The 20,237-nt window shown below is 45.2% G+C and overlaps 1 protein-coding gene across 2 annotated transcripts in view; it reads right to left on the bottom strand.

The window, feature by feature from the left end:
* Window positions 1-20,237, bottom strand: part of PPM1H (protein phosphatase, Mg2+/Mn2+ dependent 1H) — a 291,024-nt gene that overhangs the window by 73,231 nt on the left and 197,556 nt on the right. For both annotated transcript variants that reach the window (XM_032288665.1, XM_032288673.1), the window contains exon 6: window positions 15,956-16,074. In XM_032288665.1, coding sequence (XP_032144556.1) covers window positions 15,956-16,074 — 119 coding nt within the window. The remainder of the gene's footprint in view (window positions 1-15,955; window positions 16,075-20,237) is intronic.

Below are 20,237 nucleotides of genomic sequence, written 5' to 3'. Positions count from 1 at the left end.
GCCTCGGCAACAGAGTAAGACTCTGTCTCCAAAAAAAAAAAAAAAAGAAAAAAAAAAAGAAAGAACAAGAAAATGGAGGCATAAGAGAGGTGAAGCTCACTTCAGGTCTGCCCCACATGTGTTACACTCTTAACCACGTTTCTCTGCCCCTCTGTGAAGAGCTAGGAATCTGTATAAATACCACAAAATGGCATGATATGCACAAGAATGTTTAATGACTAATTCAGCCCATCCTCACATTCTAGGTTTTTATAATGATAAGTCACACAGAAGTTAAAACCAACAATACTCTTAGGGTGGAAAACTCTGTGTCTCTTAACAATAGGGCAGAGGTACAAGGTCACCACAGAATTAGACTTAACCCGAGCTTTGGCGTTCAAACTGCTCAGGCGCAATAAACCAAAAGACTCCAAATTTTCCTATGTAGGTACTCAGCTTTCCACAGGGTGATCCAACATGACCCAGAAGATCGAGCCTTAGGGGTGGGGTGTGTATCATTTACTGAGGATGAGCAGGAAAGAGAAATCATTAAGTTAAATGCTTTGGACAGCATGATCTCCTAACCTATCCCATGTGTTTACACTGTGTGGAGCCTGGATTATCCAGGTGATGGGCACAAAAAGGAAGAAGAGGAGGAGGCCTAACCTGACCCTGACCTGAAGGCTTTGCACCTAACTTGATTGCACCTGAAGGCCTTACCGTCCCTTATCAGCCACTGCCAGTCCAGTCTACTGGCACCTTATGAATAGTCACTGGATCGCTGCAGGTGGACAAAGACATTCCCAAGCAATAGCAAGGGGATAACCAGGGGCAAAGACCACCAGCAGCCCAGGAGTCACACACCTTACAGCTCAGGCTGCCCAGCACTCTTTAACCAATCACTTCTGCAAGCCGCTCATATCCATTGTAAGAAAGTCTATGGCTGCCCATGGTCCAAGTTTAAGAATACACAGCAATTGCCTGGGGTGTTTATTAAAAAATGCAGAATCCACAGGGATTCTAATTCAGCAGATAAGGTAGACACTGGAATGCTTTCAGTAATTACCCCAGATGACAAAGTTTCACTGTGGGTAAATCTTTGTCTATCAATTTTGTAGGAAACTGTAATCATCCATGTATGGCCCTGTCCCGACACTAGACTATAAGCACCGTGAGGCTTGGGACTGTTTTATTCTTCTTTGCATCTTCAATGCCCAACCTAACACCCAGGTCACTGAATGAATAACGGTTGAAACTGATTGTCCCAGAGAGATGAAGCTCTGTGGTTTGTCCTTTAGGTACAGAGAGTGATACATAGCATCTGACCTACCCTGGAAGACTGACAAGGCTAATTGCGTCTCAGCAGAATCTGAACCTAGAACATGGCAGAATATGATTGCTTTTGCCAGAGCAACCAGGTGAAGAACAAAAAGTGAATGTGTTTCATCCCCTCGTCAGGCTTCTGAAGCTTTCCTTATGATGTGATCACAACAGGGAGCGTGGCCACTGACAGACAGCACGCGGGTCCTGCAACACCGCTGGCAGCTTTGTTACCGGTCTTTCTGGTTCTTACAGCGAAATCTGCATTCAGTTCTCCAGCAAGGGACAGACACAAGACTTCAGCCTCTCTCTTATTAAGTCTGAAGGTAAGGGGACAGTGGTGGTAGGATGAGATTTTTCAGGGGTTGGAGTGGTGGCTCTGCAGCTCTTGTATGTGAATTACGAGGATAAGCCCAGAAGCAAGGAGTGTTAAACCAGCACCCCAGCTGATTCAGATGAAGATGCCCCCGGGCCGCCACAGGTGAGCCTCTTCATAGGATTATCAGCTGGAAACCAGCTGTGCCAATTTCCTACTAGGAAATCTGGTGAGCCAGGAAAAGCAAAAATAAATGATCAAGGTCTGGTAAGAGGGAACTAATTATAACTAGAAGAGCGTTAGCTGGACACAAGAAAATGTTTCCTTGATGGGCTTTGTCTGTACCTGGAAAATTTCAGGAGTGGTAGTGTACCTACTTCCCTGGAATTTCCTTAAAAATGGGATCCTAAAAATAGGCTGAGTATTGGCCCATACTTCCTTTTCTTTTTTTCTTAAATCATCTACTAAGTCCCTATAAAAATTTTCTTTTATTCATTTATGATTTATTTTGGATTCAGGAGGTACATGTGCAGGTTTGTTACACTGGTGTAGTGTGTGATGCTAAGGTTTGAGGTACGGGTGGTTCCATCAAATCCATCAGTTTTTCAGCTTATGGCCCCTCCTCCCTCTTCTAGCAGTCCCCCACCTGTCCTGGATGTAGATATTGTCAGCTGTGTGTTTCTGCCCTGTGTGTCATTTTCATACTTCATATTCTACCCTTAAGGTGTGGAGCTCTTAAGGGTAGGAAAATAAAATTATGTTCATTATTGCCATCCTTAGCCTGGCATTCAACGTTCTCCGTGAGCTGACTGCAATGTACTTACCTAGTTTAATGGTTTGCCTCACTGCCTGCCACTGTTCCGCACCCTCTCGCTCCCTCCTACACGTCACTTACGTGAGCCTCCTCGGACTGTTATCTAGCTTATACACACCAACTGTACACGAAGGGCTAAAACGCTGAAATACTCGGTGCTAGTCAGCAAATAATGGCTGTCTCAATCTCCATGAATGCCCCCATCTGCTGCTCTGGGCTCCCCTAAAATCTCCAAGATGTAACAGTGAATAAAGGGTTAATGCCTGGCACAGCAGAGGGGGCTACAGGACCCTGCCGCTGCCCAGCTGGGGCCTACTCTTCCATGTTGATTGTCCAAATATTTTGAATATTATCTCTGGCTTCCACATTCCCAAAACACGCATCACATTTTCACCTCTGGGCTTCTGCTGGCATAGTGCCCTCTGCTCAGAACGTCCTCCCCCCACCCCAACCTTCTTGAAACCCCTCTCATAATTCAGATCTTGGTTCAAACAGTCTTCTTCAGAATTCCTCCCAATCCCACTCTTCCTTCGCAAAACAACTACTCCTTCCACCACAGCTACAGGCATTTCCTTTAAACCCTTTTGTATAACTCATCTTTTGTCTTGCTGTAGTTATTTACGCATATGTTCCAACAGATCCACTTCCCCTACTGCTGAAATTTTAAGAATAGGTTTACAGGTAAAATGATATTGTTCAATACATTTCCAGAAAGCCAGTCTTGGGCCACATGGCAACCTCTTTAAAGCTAATATAGTCCTATCTGATGAGATCCTTCCTATGCAAGAACATGCTTTAACCACAGACGGGCTTGGCCCTCCCAGCTTCTTGGGTATGGTTTGGAAGGCTACAGGAGTAAATTAAAAGGTCCAGCATCAGCTGATCGCAGTGGCTCACACCTGTAATCCCAGCACTTTGGTAGGCCGAGGTGGGTGGATCATTTGAGCTCAGGAGTTCCAAATCAGCCTGGCCAACATGGTGAAACCCTGTCTCTAAAAAATACAAAAATTATCTGGGCATGTTGGTGAACGCCTATAATCCCAGCTGCTCAGGAGACTGAGCAAAATCTCTTGAACCTGGGAGGTGGAGGTTGCAGTGATAACAGTTAGGATATCGTGGGTTAGTATAGTTGTAGGTATACATAGGATATCGTGGGTTAGCATAGATGCTGGGTTGTTTTTTTTTTTTTTTTTAAGAGACAGAGTGAGACTCTTAAAAAAAAAAAAAAAGTCTAGCATCTAGGCGCCAGAAGAAAATATAAACAAGTCTCCAAACCAAAAAATGCCCTATCAAATAGTGCCTGGGTCAGAGGGGCTTGCAAGGGGCTTCCTGGCTGTACTGATGGTGCCTCTTCTGACAAGAGCTCTGCCTTCTCTGTGCCAAAGCCATCTTCATCTGCCATGCTGCAGGACAGACCTGCTCAGCAGAGGCAGCCAGGAGACTTGATCTGACTTCAGCTTCTTCTTGAAACTGCCTTTTTCTTTTTGGTTTCTAGTTTCTTATTACCTTGCAGAAGCAGCATTTCAGCAGCAAATAATAGATTATAAACCTCCCGAGGCCAGCACCAGCTCTTGCTGACCCCTTTCAATCTCCATAATAGCTACTGATCACAGTATTAGAAACTCATTGTGCAGTATTACATGCCAGGCTTTGTTCAATGCCCTCAACTATACTAACCCACGATATCCTAACTATTATCAAGTACTGCTTTTTTTTTTTTTTTGGTCTTGTTCTTTTGCCCAGGCTGGAGTGCAGTGGTGTGATGACAGCTCACTGCAGCCTTGACTTCCAGGGCTCAGGTGATCTGCCTACCTCAGCCTTCTAGGTAGCTGGGACTACAGGCACGAACCACCATGCCCAGAACATTTTTGTATTTTTTGTAGAGACAGGGTCTTTCCATGTTGCCTAGGCTGGTCTTGAACTCAGGGCCTCAAGGGATCCACCCACTTCAGCCTCCCAAAATGTTGGGATTACAGACGTGCACCACTGCACCCGGCCTCAAGTACCATTATTAGCTTCATTTTACAAATGGGGAAACCAAGGCTGAGAGTGACAAAATGATCTGTCCAAGCAACACAGGTGGGGACTGGCCCAGCGTCCTTGCTCTTAACTACTACTCAACATCGACTGTGTAGTAGGTGTACACGTGTGTCAAATATATGAAAAGTGCCTACAGGACCTTCTTGGTTAAAAGGACACTTTTTTTTTTTTTTTCAGACAGGGTCTCACTCTGTTGCCCAGGCTGGAGTGCAGTGGTGCAATCTTGGCTCACTACAACCTCCACCTCCCAGGTTCAAGCAGTTCTCCTGCCTCAGCCTCCCAAGTAAATGGGATTAAAGGCACTAGCCATCATGTTGGTCAGGCTGGTCTTGAACTTTTAACCTTGTGATCTGCCCGCCTCGCCCTCCCAAAGTGCTGGGATTACAGGCTTGAGCCACCGTGCCTGGCCAAAAAGACATTATTTCAAGAGAGATTTTTATAAGCACTTGAAATCCCCAAACTTTCCCAGATGACTTGCAGCTACATTCTCATCACATACATACTGCACACCCCGAAACACCAGTCTCAGGGGAAGCACGATAGACACACTCTGCTTAAGGGTATGTGGATGAATAGAGATAAATGCTGTGAGTGTTCAAAGGGTCTGATGGGGGAAGAAAGGCTTGGAAATAGTTCGGCCACTTTAGGACAATAAACTTTTACTTACTGAAGCAGAGAGACGTTTGTGTGTGAGTGCAATCATGCGTGCATGCGTGTGCAGGGTGAGTGGATGATCAATAGGGAGCGAGCTGGTGGGGCATCTCTTTTCTTTCTCCTCCCTGTGGTCTGACAAAGCCTGTCTGTCTTGGCTTGCAACCATTCGTAAAGACTCTGTAGCCTCCACTGGCCTCCTGTGCAGGAGGAGGGCAGGGAGCAGGGAGTCATTCATCACTGTCAGGAGATGTGCTGCACGCAGCAGGGTCGGCTTTCTTCCCTGCTGCTCCTGCAGCTAGAGCTGCAAATCTTGAAAAGATGCAGAACATGCACATAGCAAATAACCATTCATCATCTCAGCTCTGGAAGCCCCGGGAGAGGCCCCTCCCCAAGTGGGGCTGACCCATTCTGACTTCAGCTCCAGCCCCAGTGGAATTTGGAACACCGGGACTTTTCAGTTGCCTGATCCCTGCCCCAGCCAATCCCCATCCTGGATCATCTATTGAGGTTTGGGGTTAAAATTCTCTGAAACGATCCCCCCTGCCCTTTTCTCGACAACGTCAGATTTTCAGAGTGCTTTCAACAATCAGACTGCTGCCAAGGTGGCTGGTAATCATTAAATTATGAAAATACAAGTTGCTGGGAGGAAATGAATACCAGGTTTCACTGGGGAAAGGCCTGCCTTCTTGTGAAGTAATTATAAAATTAAAATGTGATATTTCTCTGGTGAGTCTAAAAAGCCTCCCCCATGAGGTCTGTGGCATGACAGCAACATCAGGATTTACACTGGGGTGGGACTGAGAAATCCTTCTGTGCCCCCAAAATGCCAGAGACATCTGCAGGTAAATTTCCAAAGATTGGGTTAAGAGTGATTAAAAGCAGAAAGAGGGAAAAGTACAGAGTCTGAATTTTTCAATTCCTCTGCAAAACTCAAGAGTCAAGCTGTTAGAAAATGCAGGCTTTCCAAGGAAGACTAATAATGCTGAGCTAATTAGACCCACAGGCATGGCTAATATGTAAATTCAGGCCCAAAAGAGGGACACTGTCCCTTTAAAAATTGCCTGGGGATCCGTGGAAAAGCTAATGAGGAGTGTCCATTGGGGCTGTTTTATTAGGTGGTCCTCAGGAAGATAAAGCCTGGGGTTTCTGTAACAGGGCTTCTGTGCTTGATTCAATAAATCAATCTCTATTAAATGCGGGTACAGCTCTGGAGTTGGCTTCATAAAGCATTCTGTGGTGTTTCTCAATCTGCTCATCCACTTCCTTGTCAGCCTGCTTGAATGCACTGTCAGAGGGCACTGAAGAGAGCAATAAAGAATAAGATAGAAGCTGTATCTACGTTTGTAAAACCCAACCTGGCAGCTCCAGACCATGCGTGGAGCTATCTCCAGTGAGTTTCTCTCTCCAGAAAGCGTTTGGTTTGTTAGTAAAAGCTGGAAGCTGTGGGGCTGTGCCTCTCTTCCCCCAGCCAAGCTCTAGGCTGTAGATGGAGAATAAAGGTCACGCCAAACACAATGGAAAGGGGTGGAAACCAAGCTGCTTTTAAATCATATTCTCAGGGCCTGAAATACTTCCCAAGAAATCAAAGAAAATGCAAGAGGGACAAGAGTGCCAGCAGCTGGTCCTCATCCAGGAGGCAGCAGAGAGCTGAAAGAAGGCTACTGGACTGCTTGGGGTGGGGAGGTGCGCTACTGACTAGGGCTGATGAAATGGGTCTCCCTTTAGTCTGGCCAGCTGGATGCAGCCTCTTGGTGGCCCAAAAGTGACCACTGGCGATAAGGTGAGTTGTTCCTAAGCACAATGACTGATACCTCTGAGGATCAGAAAAGGGGTGTGAAGCCCACCCTTCTGTTGACTCAGAGTCCGGCAGCAGAGGCCAAGCGTGGCTACCCCATTCCCTGTCCCCACTTATCAGTACCCATCCTTCACAAAACTCTTTGCTACCAGGTTTGGGGGCTCATGCCTGTCATCCCGGCACTTTGGGAGGCTGAGGCAGGCAGGAGGATTGCTTCAGTCCAGGCGTTCGAGACCAGCCTGGGCAACATGGCTAAACTCTGTCTCTATAAAATACACAAAAATTAGCAGGGTGTGGTATCACACACCTGTAGTACCAGCTACTCAAGAGGCCGAGGTGGAAGATTACCTGAGCCCGGGAGGTCGAGGCTGCAGTGAGCCGTGGTCACGTGACTGCCTTCCAGCCTGGGTGACAGAGTGAGAACCTGTCTCGAAGAAAACAAAAATACCAAGCGAAACGATGCACTCTTTGCTGTTGGGATGTTGAGTTACAGAGAGCTCCTCACACCACCCCATCCCCAACTATACCCACGCTCTTCTACTATCTAGCACCATCCGGTAGAACTTCTGTGATGATGGGAATGTTCTCTATCTTCAAAGTCCAATTCAGCAGCCGCTAGCCACCCATGGCTGCTGAACAACTGAAACGCAGCTAGAGCAACGTGGGAAATAAATGTTTAATTTTATGTAATTTTAACTAATTTAAATGGCCACGTGTGGCTAGTGGCTACTGTGCTTTGGAGCACAGAGAATGGAAAAGGTTTTCTTTGCCTCAATAAAAGTAATAAGTGTTGAAAGGAGAAAGTGGGCAGACTCCATTCTGCTCCCAGAGGAAAATCCCATGATTTGCTCATAGTTTTAAGGGAAACAGAGGAGGGGAAAATTATCCTGATATATCATCAAGTTAGAATCATACAAAGTTAGGGGCTCTAAGGGACAAAATACAAGGTTACCACCTCTGGAATCTTTCTGATGGGATCTGTCTTTTCCAGCAGCTCTAAAATCAGAGCAGAGTCCACCCGCTACAGCACGTAGAGGTTGGCAGCAATGGCCAAAGGACATATTTTATAAGTGAGAGACACAGGCTAGAATTTGCCCAAGGCCCAGAAGCTTGGCAGAGTGAAGTACACAAGGAGCCTATCGCCAAAACAGGACGCTCTTTACCAAGTCAAGCATGTGATCTCAAGGTACCGGTCCAGCCTGCCCCTGAAATAAGACCATCATAATGTTAGAAAGGCTTTGTTTAAGGAGGGACGCGGTGCTCACGCTTGTAAATCCCAGCACTTTGGGAGGCCGGGGCGGGCAGATCATGAGGTCAGGAGATTGAGACCATCCTGGCCAACACGGCGAAACCCCGTCTTTACTAAAAATATAAAAATTAGCTGGGCTTGGAGGCACATGCCTGTAGTCCCAGCTACTTGGGAGGCTGAGGCAGGAGAATCGCTTGAAACTGGGAGCCGGAGGTTGCAGTGAGCTGAGGTTGCATCACTGTACTTCAGCGTGGTGACAGAGCAAGACTCCATCTCAAAAAAAAAAAAGAAAAGAAAAGAAAAGAAAGAAAGGCTCTGCTTAAAGGAAGAATTCTGGTATACTTTGCTCATAACCAGAACCATCTGGAAGCAATCTAGCATTCACACGATGGACTTTTCTTCTTTGGCCCTTGCTCTCTCTACAAATCCCATCAGCCCAGGAACAGCTGCCGGAGAATCTGGCCTGGCGCCAGGGGTGAAGTTTCAGCCCCCTCCCACACACATGTCCTTCTGTGTCCCTGGCTCGCTCGCCACCCCATGTGGCTGGACACAGCACGAAGTATGCTGATCCTACTTGAGAAAGCAAAATAGCCAGCGGTCACAGGAGCAGAGACTTGGTGCCACAAAGCCAGCTGTGAGAAACTGCTGTTTCAACTCGGTAACATAGACACTTGCCAGTAAATTACGGCCTGAGACCGCTCAGAGGGCTGCGGGTCAGGACACATGGCTCTCAAGGCAACACAATGCCAGCTACAGTGTGCATCCTGTAACAGCAGCTCAGCACAAACGGATGGGGAGGACGGGCCCCGGCTTGGGGATTTTGGCACCAGGACCAATGACACCAGGCACAGGAGGTGAGAGCCAAGAGGGTGATAGGGAGAGCAAAGGAAGACTCCATCAGCGACTGACTCTGCGCTGGGGGCACTGTGAAGAGAGCGGCTTTGTAAATCCAGCCACTGTGCGAATTATCTGAGGAGAGGGGGAAGGGAAGGTGGGGGAGCCAGGGAAGAGGCCAACTGCATTATGAAGGTCCTGGTGACAAAAACGTTTTATCCTCTAAACAATTTGGGCCTGCCAAGCTGCTCCACAGTCTCCAAGCACGAGGGTGGGAAAGAAAGGATCCTCATAAAGAGGCAACAGATTCATCCTTAATTACCAGACAAGGCTTCTCAGAGTTGACATCCTCTCCCACACTTCCTCCCGCTGCAGACATATCACCAAATGCCGGCGTGATGCTCCTCCAGTGAGAGCAGGCAATTTTTCTAAGAACTGGTTCTTTTGGGATCTTCCCCACAATCCCCACCCCCAAATGACAAAGGCTCTTAGTTGGAAGTATGAAGCATCAGTCTAATTTAACCAGTGGTCTACAGGGTCAGACTGGGGACTAGAAAAGTGACGGCCTCAGCAGCTCCTAAAATGCTTCATTCTATCCTCTTGATCCTATAACATTGTCCAGACACCAATCCTGGTGGATAGAGGGCCCCTGCTTAAATGTACACTGAAGCTCAAAGCCAAATGATCATATCTAATTGCACCCTAAAAAAAAGTTGACTGGCACACTGTATTAGAAAGAACCCCCGCACGGTAGCTCACGTCTGTAATCCCAGCACTTTGGGAGGCCCAGGTGGGCGGATCATGAGGTCAAGAGATCCAGACCATCCTAGCCAAAATGGTGAAACGCCATCTCTACTAAAAATAAAAAAGTTAGCTGGGCATGGTGGTGCACGCCTGTAGTACCAGCTACTCGGGAGGCTGAGGCAGGAAAATCACTTGAACCCGGGAGACGGAGGTTACAGTGAGCCAAGATCATTCCATTGCACTCCAGCCTGGCAACAGAGTAAGACTCCATCTCAAAACAAAACAAAACAAAACAACAAAAACAAAAAAACCAGCTCCAACAAAGAGTGAGAAACCTGGATTCTAGTCCTTATTCTGTCACTTTTGCATTGGTGGAAGCTGAGCAAACTGCTTAATACCTCTAGGCCTCAATTTGCTCATCTGCAACATGGGAGTAAAGGGGAATCATTTCACATATGGCAGTTCAGCACCTTAGTAAGCATTGCACACTCTGAAGTTATGCTTCCTGAATTCACATCCTACTTTCTCCTCTTACTAGTTATGTAACCTTCAGCAACTTAGCTCTGTGCCTCAGTTTCCTCATTTGTAAAGTGTACCTAGTTCATAGGACTGTTTTAAGAGTTAGGTATGAGGCTGGGCGCAGTGGCTCACGCCTGTAATCCCAGCACTTTGGGATGCCAAGCTGGGCAAATCATGAGGTCAGGAGATTGAGACCATCCTGGCCAACATGGGGAAACCCTGTCTCTACAAAACAATACAAAAATTAGCTGGGTGTGGCACGCGCCTGTGGTCCCAGCTACTCAGGAGGCTGAGGCAGAAGAATCACTTGAACCCGGGAGGCAGAGGTTGCAGTGAGCCGAAATCGCGCCAGTGCACTCCAGCCTGGGTGACAGAGGAAGACTGTCTCAAAAAAAAAGAGGCATGAGCAATTAGGTAAAGCTCTTATCATAGTGTCTGGCCCTTAGCTCTTCCAGTAACTGTCAGCTAATTACCGTCATGAATAGTGGGGGATGAGGAAGAAAAAAATTTCCACAACTAGGCTTTGACTACAAGGATGAAACAACTTTGCAGTAGGTGGACCTTTTATTTGTTAAGGTTTCAGAGAAATGGGTTCACAGCCCAAGGCTACTTCTGCACCCAAGAAACATAACAGAGGAACGAGGTATGGACCTGCTTGCATCCTTGAGCTGACACATTCCAAATGCTTACCGGTCCGTCCTTCAACTGATCCCAACAACTTGGTAGCAATTTTAGGCTTTTCTGGGAAAAGAAAAAGGCTATAGATCTTTACCTCTCTTTCTACAGAATTAATTTTCCAACTTTTCTCTTTCTATAGACAAATAAGAAAGCCTGCAAATTGTGTTCCCATCTCTATTGGGAGATAGGGTCTTGCTCTGAATTCCAGGCTAGAGTACAATGGCACAACCATGGCTCACTGCAGTCTCAATCTCCCAAGCCCGGGCAATCCTTCCACCTCAGCCTCCCGAGGAGCTGAGACCAGAGGCATGTGCCACCATGCCTGGCTAATTAAAAAAATTTTTTTATAGAGATGGAGTCTTTTTATGTTGGCCCAGGCTGGTCTCGGACTCCTGGGCTCAAGTGATCCTCCCACCTCCACCTCTCAAAGTGCCGGGATTATAAGGCATCAACCACTGTGCCCAGCCTCCCATCTTTAAGCCCTCAAAAATAACTGCTAAATCTGAGGCTTTCTGTTAGAGGGTAAAAACACTTTAAAAAGAAATTCACTAAAGTTGTGTGTGTGTGGGGGGGTGCTTTACATAGGCAGTAGTCTAAATTGAATAGATGATTGATTCATTGATTCATTTATTTATTTAGAGATGGGGTCATGCTCTGTTGTCCAGGCTGGAGTGCAGTGGTGTGATTCTGGCTTACTGTACCCTTGAATTCCTGGACTCAACTGGTCCTACCACCTATGCTCCCCAAATGCTGGGATTATAGATATGAGCCACTGTGCTTGGCCTAAACTGGTTTTAAATTTTCTTAGGTTCTTCTGACAAAGATGTAAAGGGCTTTTCTTCACCTTAAGTCCTATTTTCAAATCAAAAGTCGGAACAGGTAGGAAATGTGCAAAGATACATATAAATCTTCTTGTAGCCAAGGTTGTGGGCCAACAGCCGTGTGTGGAATTAGGCTGAAAACAAATCAGCAAATCATGTCTGACTAAAGCCATTCTCTGTTGTGGCTCCTTCATTATTCAGTACCTTCTGTGAAGTTCCATGCAATTAAAAATAGCCCATTTGTGGACTGTTTATCTCCTTAGGACCATGCTAATGCAGAGAGACAGAGAAAGAGAAGGAAAATGAGAAAAAGAAAGAGAGAATGAGAGCAAGTGTGCAGGCAAGAGCAAAAAAGAATAATTGTGTGTATATAAAGTTGGATATAATCTAGTCCCTAAAGTTACCCACATTTTTTCAAAAAAAAATTTAAAGCGGGACAATCTTTAGCCATTTGCTAAATGTTAAAATGCACAAGCCACTCAAAAAAAAAAAAAAAGCAGAGCTTCCAGAGTTTGGAGAAAGAAACATAAAAAAACTAACCTCATCACACATTCTACTTACAAAGAGAGGTCTGAGTGGAACCTTTACAGCTTTTGAAAGCATCTTGCCCATTAAAGTGACTATGCCTGTATCTCATTAGGAGTGCTTTTCAAAGTTAGTAACAAGGAGCTGTTCTTCTCCCCCTTTGAATCAATACTAAGCATCTGCAACAATGATACTTTTCCTTATTACAAAATCCTAGGCAGATACTTACCGTTTGTTTTGACTACTTTAGATCTAATTTGCCTTTCTGGCATAGAAAGAACACACGGACAGTCTTGTCTCAAGCTCAACCTGTTTTAAATGTGCACGTGGACTGTCTGCAACATTGAGCTTCCCACTTCTGTCAATTGTGCCTCTTTCTTCCTTTCAGCTATACATACTTGCTGCCTGTCTACCATGTGTCAGGCATAGGACTAGGCACTGCTATCTCCCTCAAGAAGTTTGCAGACTTGCTGAAGAGACACATTTAAATAGGCAACTGGTATCATCAATGACTTAACCTCTTGGCCTCAATTTATACCTTGGCCTAAGTCATTTAGTTTCTTGTTTCTGTTCCTTCTGTGTTTTCTGCTTCTATCCCTCTATTCAGGCCTTGAGACCTCACATAAATGTTTCTATGATACTTTCTCTCTGGGTTCCTGAATCTGCTTTCTCTCCTAGTCAATCTTATTCCAACTTCTCTTAGAATGGCCATCCAAAAACATTGTTTCCATTTAATTCTCTTTCTCAGGAACATATCAGGAACATATAAGAGCACCCCACAGTCTCCCACTAAATCTAAATTTCTTTTTTTTTTTTTCTCTTTTTTTTTTTTTCCCTTTTTTTTTTTTTGAGACGGAGTTTCGCTCTTGTTACCCAGGCTGGAGTGCAATGGCGCGATCTCGGCTCACCGCAACCTCCGCCTCCTGGGTTCAGGCAATTCTCCTGCCTCAGCCTCCTGAGTAGCTGGGATTACAGGCACGCGCCACCATGCCCAGCTAATTTTTTGTATTTTTAGTAGAGACGGGGTTTCACCATGTTGACCAGGATGGTCTCGATCTCTTGACCTTGTGATCCACCCGCCTCGGCCTCCCAAAGTGCTGGGATTACAGGCTTGAGCCACCGCGCCCGGCCTCTTGATCCGGCATCCCATTTTCCCTATCATGTTCTTCAGTACCATCCCCGTCTGTCTCCCACAGCCTCTCCTCTATTTGGTCATATTCCTTGCTGTCTTTTAGATCTATTCTTTTTATGTGTTTACAACCATGTGGGTTCCTAACCTTCCATCTTTCCATTCTACAGTTCCCAGAAAAAACCCCATGATGCTTTGCTGAATGACACTAGCTCTCACCTTAAACTTCTCCTGTACAAGTGCTAACTAAATAAAAATTATTTTGCTAACTAAATAAAAATGGATTTACAAGAAAACCCAGTCAGGGTTGGAATGCTGATCCTGGGGCATCGAAGCTTGAACTCAGAGCTGCAAAGGTGAACCCTTTCTAATAAATTCATTCATGTTTTAGAGCAGGGTTAAATATCTTAGGTTTAAGAACCAGTCTCTGATGCAACTACTTAACTGCCCTGTTGCAGTGTAAAGGCAGTCACAGATTAAACAAACAAATGGGTGTAGCTATATTTTTTTAAATTATTTATAGAAGTAGGTGGGGTAGGCAGAATTTGACTCTTAGGTCACAGTCTGCTAACCTTGTTGTAGGAAGAAGAGTAGATACAGGTGAGGGACTTCTTTTGGTTGGCAAAGGACAACCAGAAGTCCCTTAGGTGGGCCTCTTATCTCCCCTGGGTAGCTCAACTTGTTCCTTGAAGACAGTATGCACCCTGGGAGTAGATCCCTGTCCAAGTCCTCACCGCGGGAATTTGCGCTGTGACCACTTGCTACTGCTATTTTGGTCAATGGGGGAGAGATAAAGAAATCTACTGCTTTGACTCTGTTGGAGAAGAAAGAGTCTGCTGTCTCATTCTCATACGGTTTTCCAGACTGGCAGGGGGCTTGCTCGTTAGGAACCCAGGACACGAGGGGAAATCTTCACTCACACAGTGCCAGGCACTGCTCTCTCATTTAATCCTCACGTCAACCCTACAGTGTTTAAGTGCTCATCATTATCTCTGCTATTCAGATAAAAGAAACAGATGAGGTCTTAGTCAATGTTACCCACTCTGGAAATGCTCTTGATGCTCACAGAGTTGTGTTTTCGGAATAAGACAACCCCCCCATACCCAGCCCCAAGAGTTCTTATTTCAATTTGAATGTGATATTAATGACAATAGCTCATTACCTTTACCCTTGATAATGAAACTTCAAAGGATATATCTTTTTTCCCCCCACTTTATCCATGGAAAAAATGGGCTCTAGAGGTTAAGCAATTTAACTAAATTTGCTCATTTAGAAAAATCAGAGTCAGGATTCGAACCCAAGTCAGTCTGGCTCAATAAACCTTTGGCCATTCGACCTCTTTAATAACCCTGACCTACATCAGAGAAATGCAAATCAAAACTACATTGAGATACCATCTCACGCCAGTTAGAATGGCGATCATTAAAAAATCTGGAGACAATAGATGCTGGAGAGGATGTGGAGTAATAGGAACACTTTTGCACTGTTGGTGGGAGTGTAAATTAGTTCAACCATTGTGGAAGACAGTGTGGCGATTCCTCAAGGACCTAGAAATAGAAATTCCATTTGACCCAGCAATCCCATTACTGGGTATATATCCAAAGGATTACAAATCGTTCTACTATAAGGACACGTGCACACGAATGTTCATTGCAGCACTGTTTGCAATAGCAAAGACCTGGAACCAACCCAAATGCCCATCGACGATAGACTGGATAGGGAAAATGTGGCACATATACACCATGGAATATTATGCAGCCATCAAAAACGATGAGTTTGGGTCCTTTGTAGGGACATAGATGAACCTGGAAACCATCATTCTCAGCAAACTGACAGAAGAGCAGAAGATCAAACACCGCATGGTCTCACTCATAGGCGGGTGTTGAACAATGAGAACACACGGACACAGGGAGGGGAGCACTACACACTGGGGTCAGTTGGGGGGAAATAGGGAGGGACGAAGGGGGGTGGGGAGCTGGGGAGAGATAGCAAGGGGAGAGATGCCAGATGTAGGTGATGGGGAGGAAGGCAGCAAATCACACTGCCACGTGTGTACCTATGCAACAATCTTTCATGTTCTTCACATGTACCCCAAAACCTAAAATGCAATAAAATAAATGGGAAAAAAAAAGCTACTTTGCCCACACAGTAATAACCAAAAAAAAAAAAAAAAAAAAACAAAAAACAACAACAACAAAAACAAAAAAAAAAAACCCTGACCTAAACGCATGAAGCTTTATGTGTTTTAAAAGCCCTCAAATGTTTGCTACATGGGAAGTGAGACATCAGATCAGTTTCATGGGGTCCAATATTCCCAAGGAGGGCCTCAGAGAAGCAGAGAGGCAAACCAAGGCTCCAGATTGGAGAGCTGGTCCCAAGCAGAAACAGCAGAGGCAGGTGTGGCCCCTTGTCCTTCACCACAAACCCAGGTCTCTGGCTATGCTTCCTGATCCAAACTGTGTAAGCGGCTTTCAATGGTGGTGATGCTTCCTTCACACACACTGTGGGGTGCCGAGGCGGGGGAAGGCATGTTCTTACCAGCCTGTCATATTAAAGTCCCTGTAGAGCATCTTCTTTCCAAGCTCCTTTCTCTGTACTCTCCTTGGAAACTCCAAATGTGTGAACTCATTTCCCAGCAAGTGAGGCTGCATGAATGCCTAACAGCAAAAAAAAAAAAAAAAAAAAAAAAAAAAAAAAAAAAAAAAAAAAAAAAGAGAAAAAACACATATATACACGTATTTAGAGGAACAAAATAAGGATCAAGGATGTTTTGCAAATTGAGACAGGCCATATTTTAAAAACAAGAAAACTGCCTCATATTTTAAGTAAACAGATTTCAGAGTCTAAACACTAATAGAAGATGAGCACATAAACATCATGAATTTACAAAGGAATGTAACTTTTTCATTTGATGTGATACATAAATTGTAACCAAATGCACAGCTGAAGGCTTCAGGAAAAAAGACTGAGCTGCTCTCCAAAGACCCACTTTTCAGTTTTCCAAATGGTATATTGGTGAGATACCAGGGTGAGAGCTCTCTTGACGTGGCCTTTCCACGCTCATCTCACTTAAATTCCTGGTTATCACGGCCTTGCCTTTGAAACCTGCGTGTGAGCCTCCATGTAAACACAAGGGCTTGAGTGCTGGTTGGGGCTGGATGCAGCAGACAGGAACTTTCTGTTGGACTCCCTCCAGCTTGCTCTGCAGTCATTTGATCGTGTCATTTGAAGACTATTCTGGAGCAGATGGCTTCCCACCCTCCCCCAAATCTCTGTTCACACTACAAACGTCTTGAGCAAACAGCCACTTAGGGAATAGCTTCGAAACACAGCCTCATTGTCACATTCAGAATTCAAATCTAGCAATCCGAGAGATGCAACACTCACGTATTAAGTTATCTACTTAGAGGCCACATGCCACAAGCAGGCCCGCGTGAGACCTTCCCCACGTGAAGCTGTCCACCTACTTCTGAGCAGCGTGGTGGAATGGATCTTCTCTGTTTTCTGGCAGGGAGAAGAGTGGGCAGAGCAAATCACAGCCTGGCACTGTAGGAAAGCAAGGGATCCCTGCCACCAGGCAGAGGGCCAGGTCCTCAGTGTATGGGTCGTAGGCATCCCCTACAGCTGTGTTTACCAGGACCCAATGCCGCTGGACCTCCCACTGATTCTCATGAAGGTCTGGAGGTATTAGTTAGATGTCAGTCATCCAATGCTAAGTTTTTCAGGAACCAAAAGAAGCAAACTAAATTGTCACCAGTGAGGTCATATATGGAACTCTGAGCAAGTGATTCTGGGCAGGCTTGGTGTTTGGAGAAGGTTTTAATGTGTGATGAAGTATATGTTGTTTGCTGAGAGGCAATGGCAAGGAACACTGAGTCATTCCCAGGCAGAAAACTGCTAGAATAGTAGACAATGTTCATCAGCCATGTACTAGTTAAACCAGCTCCCAAAACACCACTGGGAGTTTAACACCATGCACTAGTTAAGCACTCCCAAAACAAGGGATGTTTGACCTTGTACCCACTGCTGAGTCGCAAAGAGTGCTTTCTAGCTTATTTCTATTTTAGTAGTAATCAGGCACTATCTGCCTGTTTAGTCTACCTTTATTCCATAAAAAAAACACTAAGCACCTACTTATTAAAAATAATCACTTGTTCACAAAAAATAAACATGTGGGTCAAAGTCTGCTCTAGGCTGTCAGCTAAAAAATACCGTCAGACCCCTAACAGTCAGTGCACCCTATCTTTATTTCTGCTTCATAATTCCTTTAGTGCCAGGGTCTCTACAACCGAGCTGGTCTTGGCACTTGGGGACAGGACAGGATGGGATGGACAGGGTGACAGAGGGTGAGCAGGAGAACTGAGCTTCCCGATTGTTGTAGCTTCAACGTCCATGTCTGGTGGGAACTCTGGATTACCTGGAGGGGCTCTGAAAATCCCGCTGGAAGTAAGGATTGGGCTGCTGATGGGTGTCAAGCTTAAACATGAGATTTTACAGAGCGGTTCTCCTGGGAAGGAATGAAGGGAAATAACACTTAATAGGTTAATAGTGGGGCTTTGGCTGAGACTAATTCAGGTGTGAATTCAAGCTCTGCTTACGTAAGTGATGTGGTATTAGCAGGTTATTTAACTTCTTGGGCCTCAGTTTATCTGCAAATGAGATGTATTATATATCGCACACTGCTGTTTCCATAATGTAATGTCTATTAATATTCTTAGTTGTTTCTGCTTGCAAAAATTATTATATTCACCTAATGATTATTGAGTCCTATTATATCCTGAGTACTACACTCAGTGCTTTGTGAGGTATCATTTCACCCTCTCAGCAATCTTATGGACAACACTGGCTACATCATTTGTGGGGCCCAGTGAAAAACACAAACGGGGGCCTCTGTTCAAAATTAAGAATTTCGATAGGCCGGGCGTGGTGGCTCAAGCCTGTAATCCCAGCACTTTGGGAGGCCGAGGCGGGTGGATCACAAGGTCAAGAGATCGAGACCATCCTGGTCAACATGGTGAAACCCCGTCTCTACTAAAAATACAAAAACATTAGCTGGGCATGGTGGCGCGTGCCTGTAATCCCAGCTGCTCAGGAGGCTGAGGCAGGAGAATTGCCTGAACCCAGGAGGCGGAGGTTGCGGTGAGCCGAGATCGTGCCATTGCACTCCAGCCTGGGTAACAAGAGTGAAACTCCGTATCAAAAAAAAAAAAAAAAAAAGAATTTCGAGACAGGAACAGCAGAGCATTAAACCAAGCACAGCGCCCCGTGTGACCGCACAAGCCACATGCTCATGAAGCTAGCCAAGCCTACTGGGTAGGTACTATTTTATTCCTCCTTTATTTTGGTCCACCCATGAAAAGTAAGGAACACAGGCATAAGTGGTCAATGGACAGCAGCATCTGTTATAAACCCTTTATGATCCTCCAGAACTTGGAGATCGTGTCAGCATGAATACAACCCACTGCCTAAGCTGGACTAACATGGGCTTTGGGGTTACCGTGTGCTAGCCCCTTACCAGGTACCTGATATACCTGATCTTACTCTCCAGCAATTTTACAAAGCATGAGTCACAGACTCGATTTACAAATGAGAGAACTACATCCCAGGGATGTTAAGACCGGGCCTAAGTTCATCCACCCAAGACTGGGTGGACCTTGTGTCTGAGCTTGAGATCATGCTTGTAACATCCATTCTAACCAAATGTTGGGCCTTTAACCTACACACACATTTTTACAAAAGATAGTAGAGGGGCCGTAAGAGGCCTGTGGTTTTTTGCACTTGGACCATGCAAAGTCTGAATCAGTAAACCTAGGTAAAAGAACTCACACACACAGAGCCACACACAGTATGGGCATAAGGATGTCTCTGACATTATTTATAACATTAAATAACCAGAAGAAATAACTGAAATTCATTCAGTTATTCAACTCATTAAATAAACCAGACTAAACTTAAACAAAAGAATTCTATGGTGCCACTTACAATGACACTACAGAGAATATGCAATGACACAGAGTTGCATTAAGTGTAAATAAGCAGGTTGTCAAACAGTAGGTGTGTGTGCATGAGCTTGTGAGTGCTGGGTCATATATGCACAGATCTTTAGAGAAGACATACATATGTACACTGACACTCCTCTGCTTACATGGGGTTACATCCCAATAAATCCACTGTAACCTGAAAATATTGTGAGTCAAAATGCATTTCATACAACCAGCCTACTGAATATCAGCGCTTAGCCTAGCCAGCCTTAAATGTGCTCAGAACACTTCCGTTAGCCTGCAGTTGGAAAAATTATCCGGGCAACACAGTCCACTGTGGAGTGTAGGGTGTTTGCCCTCAAGATTGCGTGGCTGACTGGGAGCTGCTGGCTCACTGCCACTGCCCAGCACCACAAGAGGGTAGCATACCACTTACCCCTCACCTGGGAAAAGATCAAAATCCAAAATCAATTTGAAGTATGATTTCTACTGAATGCAGACTGCTTTCACAACATCATAAAGTTAAAAAAAAAAAAAAAGAAAGTAGTGGAGCTTTCATTCTATTGTGTAAAAAGAAGGCTGCCCTGATTAAAAAAAAAAAAAAAAAGTACGCTGGGAACCACGTGCAGTCTCAATTTGTCTCCTAAAATTGTCTGGCAATTTAACCCCTAATGCAACAATGTTGGGAGGCAGGCCTCTTGGGGGGTGTTGAGGTCATGAAGGCAGAGCCCTCGTGAATTAATGCTGCTAGAAAAAACGGTTTGTGAGAGTGAGTTGTCGCTCTTGCCTTCCATTTTCTGTCATGTGAAAACAGAGCAAGAAAGTCCTTACCAGATGCT

This window comes from Sapajus apella, unplaced genomic scaffold (assembly GCF_009761245.1).
Source record: "Sapajus apella isolate SASKATOON/1434 unplaced genomic scaffold, GSC_monkey_1.0 scaffold2, whole genome shotgun sequence".
NCBI lineage: Eukaryota > Metazoa > Chordata > Mammalia > Primates > Cebidae > Sapajus > Sapajus apella.
This window is presented reverse-complemented; position numbering and strand designations above follow the sequence as displayed.